This window comes from Crocuta crocuta, unplaced genomic scaffold (assembly GCF_008692635.1).
Source record: "Crocuta crocuta isolate KB4526 unplaced genomic scaffold, BGI_CrCroc_1.0 scaffold168, whole genome shotgun sequence".
Classification (NCBI taxonomy): Eukaryota; Metazoa; Chordata; class Mammalia; order Carnivora; family Hyaenidae; genus Crocuta; species Crocuta crocuta.
Window position 1 is genome coordinate 213,125 of NW_027532591.1, and position 15,984 is coordinate 229,108.

General features: G+C 38.1%; 1 protein-coding gene across 1 annotated transcript in view; it reads left to right on the forward strand.

Annotated features, from left to right (window-relative positions):
- Positions 1-13,258, forward strand: part of CMPK1 (cytidine/uridine monophosphate kinase 1) — a 32,439-nt gene extending 19,181 nt beyond the window's left edge. Inside the window, exons 2-6 of the mRNA XM_077779768.1 lie at positions 4,998-5,144; positions 8,942-9,094; positions 10,583-10,659; positions 10,904-11,000; positions 12,165-13,258. Coding sequence (XP_077635894.1) covers positions 4,998-5,144; positions 8,942-9,094; positions 10,583-10,659; positions 10,904-11,000; positions 12,165-12,206 — 516 coding nt within the window. The 3' untranslated portion in view covers positions 12,207-13,258. The remainder of the gene's footprint in view (positions 1-4,997; positions 5,145-8,941; positions 9,095-10,582; positions 10,660-10,903; positions 11,001-12,164) is intronic.
- The last annotated feature ends 2,726 nt before the right edge of the window (positions 13,259-15,984 follow it).

The following is a 15,984-nucleotide window of genomic DNA, read 5'->3' on the forward strand; positions in this document are numbered from 1 at the left end:
TACATTTGGAAATACAGCAAGGGCAGACTAAAATTGGAAATCCACTAGCAATTTAAGTCAACTATTACACTCAGCTTTTCTTGCACTGGATAGCCTTTGTTCCCCCTTTTAATGCTAACCTTTCTTTAATGGTAATTATAGGAAAGACCCTTTCTCTAACCCTCCATTGGTAAAACTAGAGAAGGAACCTTAAATGTTTGACTAGTTTTAAGCATCTGGGCACTGTGGAGCAGTTTTTACATTCCAAGTAAAGAAAGTTCCCCAAGACTGGCAGATTCTGTTCTTGGAGGGTCCTTATCAGACATCTCATTTAGAGTAATTGGAAAAAGTTCTATTGGAAATGCCTTTGAAATAAATGAGAGCTTTACATAAAGTGTTGCTGGGAGGCTATAGGGTCTAAAGCTATTGTTTGCAGCAAGCACCAGACTGGTGAGTCTGGATGGCTCGGGATAGTCCTTGCAGCGTTCCTGGGTATGTTGCTGAAGATACCATTGTCGACAGTACAGAACCAAAGTTTCGATTTTAAGGGTCACTAATCTTATAGGGAATGCAAAGTAAACTTAGTCTTAAATGCTTCACAGATGCATCCACTATTTAAAGGACACCCACTAATTTTAACTCACACAGTTGCATTAAAAATATATTTGTAGCGGGGTGCCTGGATGGCTCAGTTGGTTAAGCATCCAACTTCGGCTCAGGTCGTGATGTCAAGGTCTGTGGGTTTCGAGCTCCATTTTGGGCTCTGTGCTGACAGCTCACTGCCTGGAGCCTGCTTTGGATTCTGTGTCTCCCTCTGTCTCTGCTTGTCCCCTGCTCGCTTGCCTCTCTCTCTCTCTCAAAAATAAACATTAAAAAAATTAAATATGTACATATGTATGTATAATACATATACATTTGTAGCTAATACACCTGCTATGCTCCTTCTATGAGAGGCTCAGTAGCAGGCTGTGGTCCTTTCTAATTGCCACACTAACAGGAGGACGTGTCTGGCATCTGGATCTCTTCTTGCCTCCAGGGACTTGCCATTGATGCATCATTTTTACCTTGAACTCTTTTTTGTTGTGGTTTTGTTTTTTATTGTTTTTAACGTTGTTTTTGTTCACATAACACCACATTACCTTAATTTAGAAAGAAGGAAAGACCACTGCTAAGAAGTGAGAGAAGTCCATCAAGATGATTGGAGATTTGATACCACAAAATTGTCAACATTTGCATGATTATAGTAGCACAAAGTGCCATTCTGTCCTTACCGAGAACATCGTGCTTTTTTTCTTCCCCTTCCAAGCCTTAGTATATGGTTTAGAAAAATGTATTGAGTTTTCAATTTCTAAAAGGAGAAAATGAAAGTAAAAAATTTACACCATTACTCTAAATGAATTGAGTTTATATATTTGTCACTAGAAAACTACTATTTTTAGTTGAATAGTAGCTTGTAATTATATTTATTGTAGTTTATAGTATTTATAACCTGCTGTGGTTTTGAATGTTGTTCTTAAGACTGCAGTTAGTGACCCGCTAGGTTTTAATTGCTTGGAAATTCAGAGAATGTGAAAGAGTTCTGGTTAAGTCTGAGAAATAGCCAGTCATTCTTGCTTTCCTCAAAATTGGCATCAGTGACTATTTAATGACAACAGAATGCTTGAAAAACATGCTTTTTAAAGTCTAGCTGTTATTAAGATACCATAATAGCTAGTGTGTAAGTGATAGTTACTTTTTTGTTGTAGAAACTCTGTGGTAAGAGGAAAGCTTCAGCAAAATCCTTAAGAAAAATAAAGAATAAAAAAGTGGTAAATAGAAGATTTTTAAAATTGGAATGTGTTTGAGCAATAGGAAGACACATGTATAGATTTGACATCGTTCTACTTATTTAAATTCCTTGTTTTCTTAGACTTTGCAGATAAGGTTGTTTTCTTTCTTTTTGACCGATGGTGTGTGATTTTTTAAAAAAATATCATTTGTATACATCTGCAATTTACAACTAGTTTCTCTTTGAAAAAGGTGCTATGCCAAAACCTACTTTAATGCAATATAGAGTTTGCAAATTTGACTGCTCCAGTGTCAGGAAATAAACACTGTACATACTAATTTCTAAATTACTAGCTGGGCTTCTAAATGTATGTTCATGCAGCAGAGGCAATCTGTACCAAGCAATCTGTGTGGTTGGTGTTTCACTGAGCATTTGCCATTGTTTAGTACTGTTTGTCCCTGCATTTATTCAATATTACCATATGCTATAATCTCTAGACCAGATGAGGACATCCAGCAAGCCTAGACTTCCAAGCAGGAACCAAAGTAAACTGTAGGAAATGGAACTGCTATAAAATTTTATGGACAATAGTTGCAAACTGCTATTTGAAAATTGTAATAGTAAGTGGGAAGTGGGTCACGCCTCATTTTTTTATAAAGCCTTTTCTACACCCATCTTTCAGAAGTTTGCTTATGCTTGCTGATCAGAGTAGGCATTTAAAAATGGTGTGGTGTGGAAATAATTTTAAAATAACAGTTTAAATATTTAAACATTTTGTACTTCCATTTTCTGTAAATGATGGGAGGTTTGTTTTTTTTAAATACACTTTTTGGGAGTGCCTGGGTGGCTCAGTCGGTTGAGCATCCGACTGCAGCTCAGGTCATAATCTCACTGCTCCTGAGTTCGAGCCCCCATGTCGGGCTCTGTGCTGACAGCTCAGAGCCTAGAACCTGCTTCGGATTCTGTGTCTCCCTTTCTCTCTGCCCCTCCCCTGTTCACACTCTGCCTCTCTCAAAAATAAACATTTAAATAAATAAAATAAAATAAAAATACACTTTTGATTATTCTAATGGAAGGGACTGTATAACTAAGAGATATGAGTGACACTGTGGTTTTGTTTATTCTCATCCAACCTTATGCCCAATTTTAGTCAGCAAATTATTTACAGTTTGTTTTCCTTTGCTGACTCCCTTACTGCTAGCTTAGAACTAGTTCAGCAAGCACAAGTTTAGCCAACAATGTTTGGAAATAGAAAGAGGTAAAGAATGTATGGCTTCTGTGGTCCAAAAAAAGAAGACCCTCCATAACCTGGGTAATTGAGAGAGTTTTTATGAACTGTGCAATTGAAACATTCTACTTTAAAAGTTGGAGATGGGAATGTAGGCTTCCTCAAATCTTAATGTTAAAATTGAAGATAAATTTAAGATCTTAAATGTTTATTGTATACTAAGGATGGATGAGATAAAATCTCATATAGGGGGTCTTAAGAATTTGGGGAGAGATGATTTTTGTAACCAAAAATTGAATATAGTTCTCTGAGTGCCCTGATGTTTGAGAATAAAAATGTTGTAAAAATAGATTTTAGGGGTGTCTGGGTGGCTCAGTAGGTTAAGCATCTGACTCTTGATTTCTGCTCAGGTCATGATCTCACGGGTTTGTGGGATGGAGCCCTGCGTTGGGCTCTGTGCTGACATCATGGAGCCTGCTTGGGATTCTCTCTCTCCTTCTCTCTCTGCCTCTCCTTCTGCTCACATGCTCATTCTCTCTCTCAAAATAAATAAATAAAAACTTAAAAAAATAGATTTTATAGTTCTTTTGACTTAATAAAAGGAAATATATATGTGCATGTAAAGGAAGAAGCTTTTCAGTATTCAGAATGGTCTCTCAGGTCTGCGTTGTTTTCTCATTCCAGTCATGGGGAAACAGCAGAGCAGTACTGTAGCTTTTATTTCTTTCTTTTTTTTTTTTTTAATTTATTTTGAGAGACAGAGTAGAAGAGGGGCAGAGAGAGAGGGAGAGAGAGAATCCCAGGCAGTCTCTGTGTTGTCAGCGCATAGCCTGATGTGGGGCTCGAACTCATGACCTGAGCCAAAACCAAGAGTTGGACGCTTAACCGATTGAGCCACCCAGGTGCCCACAATACTGTAGCATTTTATATGACTTAATTCAATGATTACCCTGTACCATCCACCTAGTGCATCATTTTTGTAAGTCCTACATAATGATTATCACAGTCATAATTATACTACTGACTTTTCATTGGCTATTCATATCTGTTATCTCACTTAAGCCCCTTTGGTCTTTCTATAAAAACCATCAAAATGAGTACGTGTGTGTGTGTGTGTGTGTGTGTGTGTACACACATATCAAATGGGGTATGTATAATACAAAAAATGCTTCTAGCTTATTTAAGTATCTTCATAATAGCAAGGAGGTAATTGATGCCTTTTATCCCCTTCTATGTGTCCCCTTCAGGCTTTTTTGTATGCAATTTATATACTTTATCTTATTTAGCCATCATCACTAACTTACAAAATTGCTATGTGTATTCCCAATTTACAGATGAGACCTCTAGTTGCAACTAGAGGAGGAGAGGTGAGCTTTGAAAAAGGTAAGGAAGGTACTGGTCTAGGTAGAGAGACAGTGATACTTGAAGACTATTTGATTAATGTGACTACTCTCCAGAGTGGTCAGAGAAGCCAGTTTAGTGGAGGAGGTAGGACTTGTGCTCTTTACTGAGAAAGGGAACAGACCAGAAGAATGGAGTTAGTGTAGATGCGAATGAGTTCAGTTTAGATATGTTGAGTTTAAGAAGGGAAGTAGAGATTTTGTAGAAGGTGGATATAGCCAACACTGGTAAGATTTTTTATTTTTATTTTTGGCTTGAATTGTAGAGGTTTTTGTTAGGCATTTCTCTGAACATTATTAATGACATTTAAACTTTGATTGTGTTTTGTGAAGGATTATAATGAAATGTTAATGCCTTGAATAGTTACATAAATTCCAGGATGATTTAATGGTGTGTGAACATTATAGCTACCATGTCCTACCAGGTTAAGAGTATTTTTTAAGCAAACTTGATTATATGAAACCTCTTTAAATTTGAAAAACATACTTAATATACAAGCAAAGCTTGTTTATTGTAGAAAAATTAGAATATAGAAATTAACATGAAGGAAAAAAATTGATAGTCCTACCACTGGGTTGAATATATTCTGATTGTTTTCCCCCTCTGTGTTGTTTCTTTCAGAAATATGGCTACACACACCTTTCTGCAGGAGAACTCCTTCGTGATGAAAGGAAGAACCCAGATTCACAGTATGGTGAACTCATTGAAAAGTACATTAAAGATGGAAAGATTGTGCCAGTTGAGATAACCATCAGTTTGCTAAAGAGGGTAAGGAGTATGAATGACAACCAGTTTAAACCAGTAAGGAAATGAGAAAGTAAATTTACCTTTCCTTTGAGTAATGAAAAAAATGAGAATACTCAGTTTCTTGCTTGTGGTAGGTGGTCACGGTGTTTGAGAATAGCAGAACTAGAAATTCTACTTTTCACCTGGGAAGAAATTGGACAGTAGCAAGCATTCTCTGCCTGGAGCTAGGATCAGCTATGGCTGAACTTAACATTCATATGTGTGTACTTGACCCTTCCCCAGTGTGCGGTTTCCATTTCTATCTTCTTCCTTCCTCTCTTCTTCCTTCCCCACCTCCTTTCCCTTTTCTGTTTTCTTATAAGCCTTCTTCCTTCCCGCTTCCCTCCCTTCCCTTTTGTGCTTCCCATGACCCTCCCATTGTTGCCAGTCTCTCTGTTTCGATGTTTCCTGGTGAATGTGTCACCATCTTTGGTATGAAATGCTGAGATTAATAGCTATCAAATTAAAATATGTCCCATCGTAAAACCAGAGATCTTGTATTTACATGGTAACTCTCCACTAGTTCTGAGACTAGTTATTAGCAGGTATTTTCATATATAATAAACAGTGAAGGAGAAATGCAAGAGTGAGAACAGTAAGAAATAGATGAAGTAAGAAATAGTTTCCAATGGAAAAGAGATATCTGAACTCCTGGACAGAACCACAGAACCTTGAGGATGAGGAGCAGTGGCTCATTTACACACATTCTTACCTTTTGTTTCGAAGACTGGAGTAACCTCCTTCCAGTCCAGAGTGTATCCTCCCCTGTTCTCTGGATTTAATACCTTTTTCACCACTTTATCACTAAGCACTGTGAAAAAGTGGTCTACATTTTTAACTTTTTCGCTTCCTACTCTTCAACCCTTTGGAGTCAGGTTCTGTTTCCATCTTACTATTAGAAACTATTCTTGCTGTTGTTACCAGTGATCTTCCTTATCAAATCTAGGGGATATTTGTAGTCATTTTTCTTATAGCATTTAACTCTATTTATATCTCTTCAAAACTTCTTTGTTCTCTGGGACAGTCTTTCCTACTTCAGTGGCTGTTGTTTCTTAGGTCTCCTTTGATAGCTCACCTTCTGCAAGTTTCTAAACCATGATGACTCTCAGGGTTTTTTCCTTGGTTCTCCTGTCCTTTTATATATTTCATGATGGATGGTTTCAGCCATGCCCAAGGCTTTCACTGTGCTAATAAATGCTAAACACTATATTGCTAGCACTCATCTTTTTTTCTGAACTCCAGACCTACATTTCTAACTACTAGACATCCATCTGAATATTTGACAAGTATCTCAGCGAATTAACATAATGTCTAGAATGTGATCACCCTTTATTTCCTGTCCTGGTTAATGGTTCTACAATCTGCATAGCTGCCCAAGCCAGAAATCTGGGGGCCATCCTGTGTTTTCCACTTCTTCTTCACTCTCCCAAGTCCATTCAGTGAGCAGATCTTCAGTTATCTTCCTCTTTTCTTTTTCTTTCTTTCTTTCTTTCTTTCTTTTCTTTCTTTCTTTCTTTCTTTCTTTCTTTCTTTCTTTCTTTCTTTCTTTCTTTCTCTTTCTTTCTTTCTTTGTTTCTTTGTTTCTTTGTTTCTTTCTTTCTTTCTTTCTTTCTTTCTTTCTTTCTTTCTTTCTTTCTTTTTTGTTTATTTATTTTGAGAGAGCTAGAGAGAGAGAGTGCTAGAGGAGAGTGGCTGAGATAGGGAGATACAGAATGCCAAACAGTCTTTGTGGTGCAGTCAGCGCAGAGCCTGACGCGGGGCTTGAACTCACGAATCGTAAGATCATGACCTGAGCCGAAACCGAGTCAGACGCTTAACTGACTGAGCCATTCAGCCACCCGGTTATCTTCCTCTTAACCCTCTTTGACTTAGGCTTTTTTCTCTATTACTACTGTCACCTTATTTCAGATCCTCTTTTCTTACCTGGACCATTATTGGAGTCTTATCATGAGTCTTTTTGCCTTTAATCCATGCTTGTCCCCTTCTAACTCATCCTTCATGGTATAGTCAAGGTGTTCTTCTAGAATGTGATGTAAGTATATTCTTCTACTTCAAAATCCTTAGAAATCCTCTGTTGCTTCCAGGATAAAAACCAGTTCCTTAGTGTGACATAATAAGTTCTTCATTAATCTTGCCCCTACCTACTTTCTAGTCCTGTCTCCCACTACTCTCTACACATGTCTCAAGATTCAGCTGCCTCAGCTTCAGATTCATCAGAGCTGTTATGCTTTCTCATTTTTGAGCCTTTATCCAGTTTATGCTGTCTGGAGTACCTTGATCCCTGTCTGCTTACCACTTAATTATTTAGGACTCCATGGCCACGTCTCTGGTAAAACTCTAGCAGTTTCCCAGGTAGTTTGTGCTTAATTTCTTTGTTTTTTCATAGCATTCTTTCATACCTCATCATAGGACTTAGTGCATATACTTAAACATATTTGTTACCCACTGAACTATGAGCCCCCAAGAGCCATGACTTTGCTTTTCATGTTCCCTGGTAATGGGCCTTGAGTAAATGTATGTTGTGAGTAGAATATCGATGAACCTCTTCAAGTATCTTCTGCTACCATAATTGGGGTAGAAATGCCATAGCAGGGACCCAAAAACATTCTGTGATAGTTGCATATTTTTGGAGAATATTGGAGAAGCTAGATAATGGGACAAACCCTCAGATAAAGGAATTAGGGGGGCCTAATGGCCCTCATTCTTGAAGAACTAGGAAACAGTTTGAGCACTGAGGGGACTGGATGTTAGTGTCTTGAATGGAGGCTGCTCTGGAATTGGTCAATCATGCGTCAGTGTGTACCCCATGGTGGCTGGCAGTGGGGAGGATCTGGAGACGAGAGATCTGCGCCTGTTCACATGTGGTCACATTCTGCCCAAAGTCAGACTGGCAGAGGATGGTGAAACGTGCACCTCTTGCTACCTTTCTTGAATCTATTCTTTCCTCTGCTACCTGTGTTCTGGGTCGCTTAATTAGCTTCAGTTGAAAAAAGTATTAACTTTCTACTAATAATTAATGCCGGCAATCTCTGTATATTTGTCCATGGTTTTTTTGCAATTGGACTTGAGTTATTGCAGAAAATCACAATACCCACAGAAACAGCATACTTCCTTCCCACAGCGAAAATGACTTGGGTGGGGGAGGGGAAGGAAGATAGGGTCTCTGGTGGCTAGAGCAAAGATACTGGTTAATGCTTATTTTCTTTTTGCTGTTCATAACTTTGTAACTCTATATGTGAAAGTAATATATGCTTACTGTAGAAAATTTAGAAACTGTAGAAAAAAACTGTGTGTGTATATATACATATAAATGGGGAAGGGCTATATACCCATAATTCCACCAACTTGAGGTGACCTTGTTACTCTACTGGATCATCTCCTTTTCTTTTTTTAATTTTAATTTATAATTAAAAACTTTTTTAATGTTTGTATTTTTGAGAGAAAGAGGGTGAGTGGCTGAGGGGCAGAGAGTGAGGGAGACACAGAATCCGAGCTGTCAGCCCAGAGCCCAATGTGGGGCTCAAACTCATGAACTACGAGATCATGGCCTGAGCCGAAGTCAGATGCTTGCTTAACCGACTGAGCCACCCAGCCCCCATCATTTCCTTTAAGTCTTGTTTTTTTTTTTCCTACATACCCTCCACTCTACTCATGACTTAACGAATAATAATAGCAAATAATAATAGCAAAGCAAACACTCATTCATGTGTTACCCACCCTGCTTAAGAAATTGTATTTTGTTAATGTTATACTGAACCAAAATCTTCCTTTTCTTTTAGGAAATGGATCAGACAATGGCCACCAATGCTCAGAAGAATAAATTCTTGATTGATGGGTTTCCAAGAAATCAAGACAACCTTCAAGGTTGGAATAAGACCATGGATGGGAAGGCAGATGTGTCCTTTGTTCTCTTTTTTGACTGTGATAATGAGGTAATGACGACCTTCATCTGCCCACATGGGGTTTAACGAACTGATCGTCAACTATTAGAGAAAAACAAAGTGATTTTTCACTTTTATTTCATATTGGCAGCAGTATTGCTTTGAACCGGTATATTGGGTGGGTGGAACAGAACTGTCTTGTTGTTGGACTGTTAAAAACTGTTTGGCATCAGCAACCTTGTGGACCTAAAATTTGCTTTATTTTCAAAATAGCAAGTACTGTATTTGTTTTAAGAATTGACTTGTATAGTAATGTTAGGTAACGAAGGTGCCCTGTTTCCTCTTAGGTATGCAGTCTTATCCGAGAGTATCTTGCCTTAGGGTGTTAAGGGAAACATTTTTGGGAAGTTGGGAAAACTTTCTATTTTTAAATTTTTTTTTTAATGTTTTATTTATTTCTAGGAGAGAGAGAGAGAGACAGCTTGAGCAGGGGAGGGTCAGAGAGAGAGGGAGTCACAGACTGAAACAGGCTCCAGGCTCTGAGCTGGCAGTCAGCACAGAGCCCGACGCGGGGCTCGAACCCACGAACCGCGAGATCATGACCTAAGCGAAAGTCGGACGCTTAACTGACTAAGCCACCCAGGCACCCCGAAAACTTTCTATTTTTAAAGAAACACGTAAGATAGCTCAGTTTGTCTTCTAACAGTGAAGTGATCTTGAAAAAGCCGGAAAGCATTCTTTTTCTTTCTGGCACTTCTCATAACATTCACAGACATACCTTTGAATAACTCACTTTCTCAGTCATTTAATTAAAAGGCCTGCCTGTTTGACAGCTGTAGTAGAACTTCATTAAATTAACGCCAACAGGCTGGATGAATAAGAATCTAAAGAGCTGCCTTGAAGGAAGTTGGCTGTTCTTGGGTTGAATTGCAAATGTGCCTCTGGTGGAGAGGCTTGCTGCAGCTTTGAGTTGTTTTAAAATGTAACTCTCTTTTTCCAACCCCCAAAAATATGTTTTCACTTATTCTTCAAAGTTGACTTTAGAATGTTACCACAGCTTTATAACTAAGGAATGTTTATTCACGATTAACAAGGGATACTTTATTCAGATGCAAATATGTTGACTCTTAAATATTTGGATATTTATGGAATTATCGAAAAGTAAGCAAAATGGAACAGAGTTTGAGGCATGTAATTCATACCTAATAAGTTAATAATATATCCTAGATGGAAGCATACACATACAGATCTTCTTTTTATTGCGGTTTAAGAAAAAGTACACAGGAAAAACTGAGTCATGAATGAATTCTTATTATGCTCTGTACTTATTTAACCTAGTTTATATAAATTGAACCACATGTTTAAATTTAAAAGGACTTTGCATGTTGATTAATGAATTAGACAAATTAGTTTTAATGTAGGGTTTTTTGTGTGATCTCTTCAAACTTTGTTCTCATTTCAGGTTAAAAGAATGGCAAATGTGAAATTCACATCTTTCTTTTTTCTTTGGACTGACTTTTTACTTATCTCTCTTTTTAGATCTGTATCGAACGGTGTCTTGAGAGGGGGAAGAGTAGTGGTAGAAGTGATGACAACAGAGAGAGCTTGGAAAAGAGGTACTTTGCAGACTTTACATATGGCCACCTTGGGCTCAGTTTGGAACTTGAGTCACAGATTAAATACCTGCCTCATTTTGGTCCAGAAAAAGAAAGTGGCATGCTTAACTACATAAAATGTGTGGTCTAAGAAGATGGTAAGGGAGTCGGTTGGGTTGGGTCTGAGTCATGCCCTGAGCTGTTCTGTAACCTGGGGGAGAGCCAGCGGATACTTAGAACCTTGCAATATGTGCTGCGTTTGCAGAATTCAGACCTATCTTCAGTCAACAAAGCCAATCATTGACTTATATGAAGAAATGGGGAAAGTCAAGAAAATAGACGCCTCTAAGTCTGTTGATGAAGTGAGTATCCCTAGCTTGCCTTAAAAGTCCAGTAAAGATGTGATCTGCGGGATCAGGGCTAGGTAGGCAGGAGAAAAAGAAGTATGACAGATTAGTTTGTTTGCTTTTCAAGACCCGGGAGACTAAATGAAAAATGAGATATTTTTTTTTCTCCCTTTTTGAATAGAGTCTAAAATAGATTTTACAACTTAGACTTGTTCTTCATAAGAAGTGGGTGGTTTATTAATTCCAAACCTCTTTTCTCAAGCACTGGAAAATTGGCATTTTGAGAACTGTGATTTGGACCACATTCATCTTTTAAAATCTTTAATGTGAATGGCGAGGCCTCTAGAGCAAGAACCCCAGGCGGCTTCCATCATCTCTTCATCACAGAGCACAGGGCCCCAGGGGCACAGGCCTTCCACACCCAGCCCTTCCCTCCCTGCTGCATGAATCCATGATCTCTAAATTGCTGTGCAAGCCTCAGTGCCCAGCAGCTCTTTTCTAGTGTCTCTCTCTTTTAGTGTTTATTTTTGAGAGCGAGAGAGAAAAAGCGCAAGTCCAGGAGAGGCAGAGAGCTAGAGGGAGACACAGAATCTGAAGCAGGCTCCAGGCTCTGAGCTATCAGCATAGAGCCTGAACGGGGGCCCTAACTCAACAAACTGTGAGATCATGACTGGAGCGTAAGTCAGATGCTTAACTGATTGAACCACCCAGACGCCCCTTTTCTAGTATCTCTTAATCCAGCTGCTGTTGCCCTGATTCCCTGAGTCTTCCTCCTCGGAACCTTTCTTGTTTACTACATATTGTTTTGTTTTCTTATCCATTACTCCTTCCCATAGAGATGAGGTGATACATCAGGAAACTTGGTGCTTTAGAATCAGAACTAGGAAGAAAAGCCACTTCGGTTTACATTTTATCAAACAGTTGCTGCTGATTAAGAAGTTTGTTTTGTCCTGAAAACAGGAATAAAATTGATGCATATCATGTTCACAATTCTATGTGTATTCATGGTATTATACCACTGTCCATTGTAAAATAGGTGAAACCAAGGAAATAGCCAGGTATCTTTTTAAATGATACATCTCGTAAATTAATAAAAAATGGGCTTTTAAACAGGAACTAGCCAAATAGTGTTTTAATAATACTTGCTTTTTAAATGACCATTATCTTTGTTCTTTACAGGTTTTTGATGAAGTTGTGAAGATTTTTGACAAAGAAGGTTAACTCTAAACCTGAAAGCATCCTTGAAATCATGCTTGAATATTGCTTTGATAGCTGCTATTACAACCCCTTTTTAAGGCAATTTTAATCTTTCATAATTACATCTCAATTAATGGCTGGAAAGTATGTAGTAAGACAAATTAAATTTTTTATCTTCAATTTTTTTGGTTACGGAAGTAGACAGTGAATTCGGGTCTAACTTCATCTTAGCTATGGTGCTCACAAAACAAAGGAGGAAATCAGCTAGTTCTTTCTTTTTTCTCAAAAAGCATATCCCTTTTATAGTTTGTGCCTTCTGTGAGCAGAACTTTGTAGTCTGTGTGTATGCCCCGTTAGTAATTCCGACGTGCTAAGATTAGGGGTCCCCACTTCCTTGTTTTCTTGTAGGTTTTACATTTCCAACCTGTTAAGCGAATTTGTGGACCAAATTCCAAAGGAACTTTTTTGTGTAGTCAGTTCTTGCAAAATGTGTTTGGTAAACAAACTCATAAAATGAATTCCTAGAAGTGTTTTAATATTTATCAAATAACTGACCACTTCCTACAGAAAGATAAGAAAATGTAAGGCTTTGTTTTATTACAACTTACACAAAGTTGTATGACAAAGCATCTTCTTTGCTTTCAGGGATTGGGATGGGGTCACTGGGGGTTCAGAGCCTGGCAGAATTGTCAGCTTTATTCTGACATAAATCTGAGGGTAAGGGGCAGGGTCACATCTAATGACGTGTGTTCCTGTGCTCTATTATATAGTGTTATTCGTGAGTAAACTGATCTTAGCAAAATCCCTAGCAGTGGAAACTTGAAATGCATGTCCTGGGTTTATGGTAGAATGATTTGGTTAGCATTTTAATAATACTTCATTCAGAGTTTTTTTGTTTATTTGTTTTCTAGACTAAATGTAGGGTTGGTATGAAGTAAAAAAAAATCTAATGGTTAAATTTCCCATTTGTGTTTATTTTCTTGAATACTTTTTTTTTTCAGTTATTTGTTTAAGGAGACTTAAAGATCATTGCACTTTGGTCAGAAAAATAATAAATATATCTTATAAATGTTTGATTTCCTTCCTGGCTACTTTTATTTAAAGTAAATTCTTTTTTGGTATCATGTTGAAGCATTGAAGGGTACAGAATTTAAAAAGCCTGTAGAGTTCAAAGGAATTTTCCCTTAAATCCATTCTTCCTTTAAAAAAAATCTCTTGAGAAATTTGTTTTCCCCTTTCTTATCTTTTTCTACCATTACTAGTGAAGAGTTATTTCCAAAGTTCTTAATGTGCGATTTATTAAAATGTTTCTCGTTTTTAGCACCTATACTGTTTGGTATACGGGGTTAAATAGGGTAAGGAATTTTGTCTTTGTTTAATTAGATTTTATATTTAGAATCATTGGGAATAGGAGCGCCTGGCAGACTCAGTGGTGTAAAGTATGTGATTCTTGATCTCATGGTCTGAGTTCAAGCCCCACATTGGGCTTGGAGTTTACTTAAAAAAGAGAAAAAAGAATTAGAAGTGTAAAGTCATTGGGAATAGTGAGGACAACTTGTAGATGTTCTGACATTATAATAGGTTCACTTATTTCTATGTGTGTTATGAAATTCACTTGATGATACATTTTTCAACATACTTGCCATTAGGAAACAAAGTATCTATAAAGGATGGACCATATTAGCCAAGAAAATGTGTATTGAGATTACCTTGGTTTCCTGGAAGAGACTGTAACAAATTCTTGTCGGGTGATTTAGTTTAGCTCATACCGAGGGATTTCACTGGTGGTTTCATTAAACAGCTGCAGTATGAAGCAAGAGTAAAGACTGAGATTTGAGAGCATTCCTGCTCAAATAAGTGAAGAAATTCATCAGATAGGGAACTCTAAATGTTTGTATTGATTTGGGTAAGCACATGTGAGGTTTTTAAGAAAACTGCTGAGATGAGGCGCTTCGCTTCCTTTCATCACACAGCCTCTGTGGCATTTGAAAACACAAATCAAGAAACATCGTAATTATGAAATTATGAGCCTTTGCTAGTTTGCTTTTGAGTAGAAAAACATGTTGGCAATATTGTGTTTAGGATTTGACTGAGATACATCTGACTTCCTTAGTTTGGTCATTCCATTTGTTAAAAGTACGGTTACCAAGAAGTGTTTTACTTTCTTGAAAGACCTTCGTGGAAGCCTTGCTTTTTTTTTTTTTTTAATTAACAATTAACTGACATTATTTCCATTCAGTGATGTTGGATGTGTATGAATTACTTGGTAAATAATCCTAATAAATTTTGTGCTATGGCGTTTGCTGTTTCAGATTTCCATTCTCTCAAGCATATTGAAAACCGAGAAGTATCCTGTATTTAACATGTGGGTTTACAGCAAAAGCAGAGTTCAGGATCCACGAGAATTTTCTGTGTATTATGTTTGCACATCTTGAGTTAAGTAGAAAGCATGACTTTATCCCATTCCTTCAAGAAGTAATCTGTATCAAAGCACAAGTCTGGCCAATTTCATTACCTACCTACAGCAGCCATCACTTGTCTCTTTGAGGGGGAAATTGGCAGCAGGCAATGTCTCAGGATGCAGGGCTTTGGGGGCTTGTGGCTTTGTCTGTAAGTGAGTGATAGCTTGACACGCTGGAGATGGTAGTGGCTGAAAGTAGTGGTCAGAGTGGTAAGCTTTTTTCCCCTGGAGGTCTGCTCCTTCATCTTTAAACACAGAATAATTGCACAAGCCGTAGGTGCTACAAACATATTCTCTGCCTTCCAAGAGTTTTCTGTCTGAAACCAACACCCGATGTGGGTAGACCTTCAGATGTCTTCTGTTGGGTAATCATCGTTGTTATTTAGCTTATTTCACTTCTCCCTAGCCTGCCTGCATGCTTCAACTAAATTAAGTACTCCTTAATTCTACACATTTTTTTAAATGAAAGTAAGTTCATTTGTTGTGTACCAAGGAAAAAGATAAAAATGGTCCTAATCATCTATCCCTTTATTTCCTCACCCCTGACTCCAGTTTAAGTATTCTCTTGGATCCAGCCAGGTTTGCTTTCCTTTGAATGGGTGTGGTTGTTGTGACTGTGGTGTTAATTCTGGGCCTCAGTTGTGCTCTGCAGGTCCCCAGCTTTCCTGTACTCAGGGTGGTGAAAGGACGAAGTTGAATTTCTGGCTCTCACACCCTATACCTGTTGTTAGCCCTTCTATCCCCGGGCCACCACCAGGGCTCAGATTTTTATGAGATCCTTGCTGTCCCTGCTCATTAGAGCAGCACCTGGTTTTCTGGAGTCCCTCTTCTTCGAAAAGGCTTTTCTTTCGTGACTTTGTCCTCCTACGACCCAGCCATAAGAGAAGAGGGTTTAATTATTTTGTCCTATTCATCGGGGGAGACGAGGGTAATAAATCAACGTTTCTCTAAGTGAGGTTCTCTCAGCCACAGAAAATGGTTTTTTATTTATGATACATTTTGAAGTAACTTTGTGCAACTTCTTAACACTGCCCTTTGATGCCCCAACCAACCAAAGGAAAAGCATCTGCAGAAGTGGGTTGGGTTACCTCATCCCAGCCCTGATGTAAATAATCCAAACACACTTTAAAAATTGTCATCTACACCGTGGAATTGAGGAGTTAAGCAGCATTTTCATAAATAGCAGATGCATTCTCATTTGGTTGAGTAACCACATCTCAAAAGAGAAAGTAAAATTCAAAAAACACGTATGTAAGCTTTGGGAATATTTGTATTCTGCCCTTAGAAGGCTTCCTGGAAGAAGTATACTCTCGGTAGCTGCTTCTCTGAAATTAAGGGGGG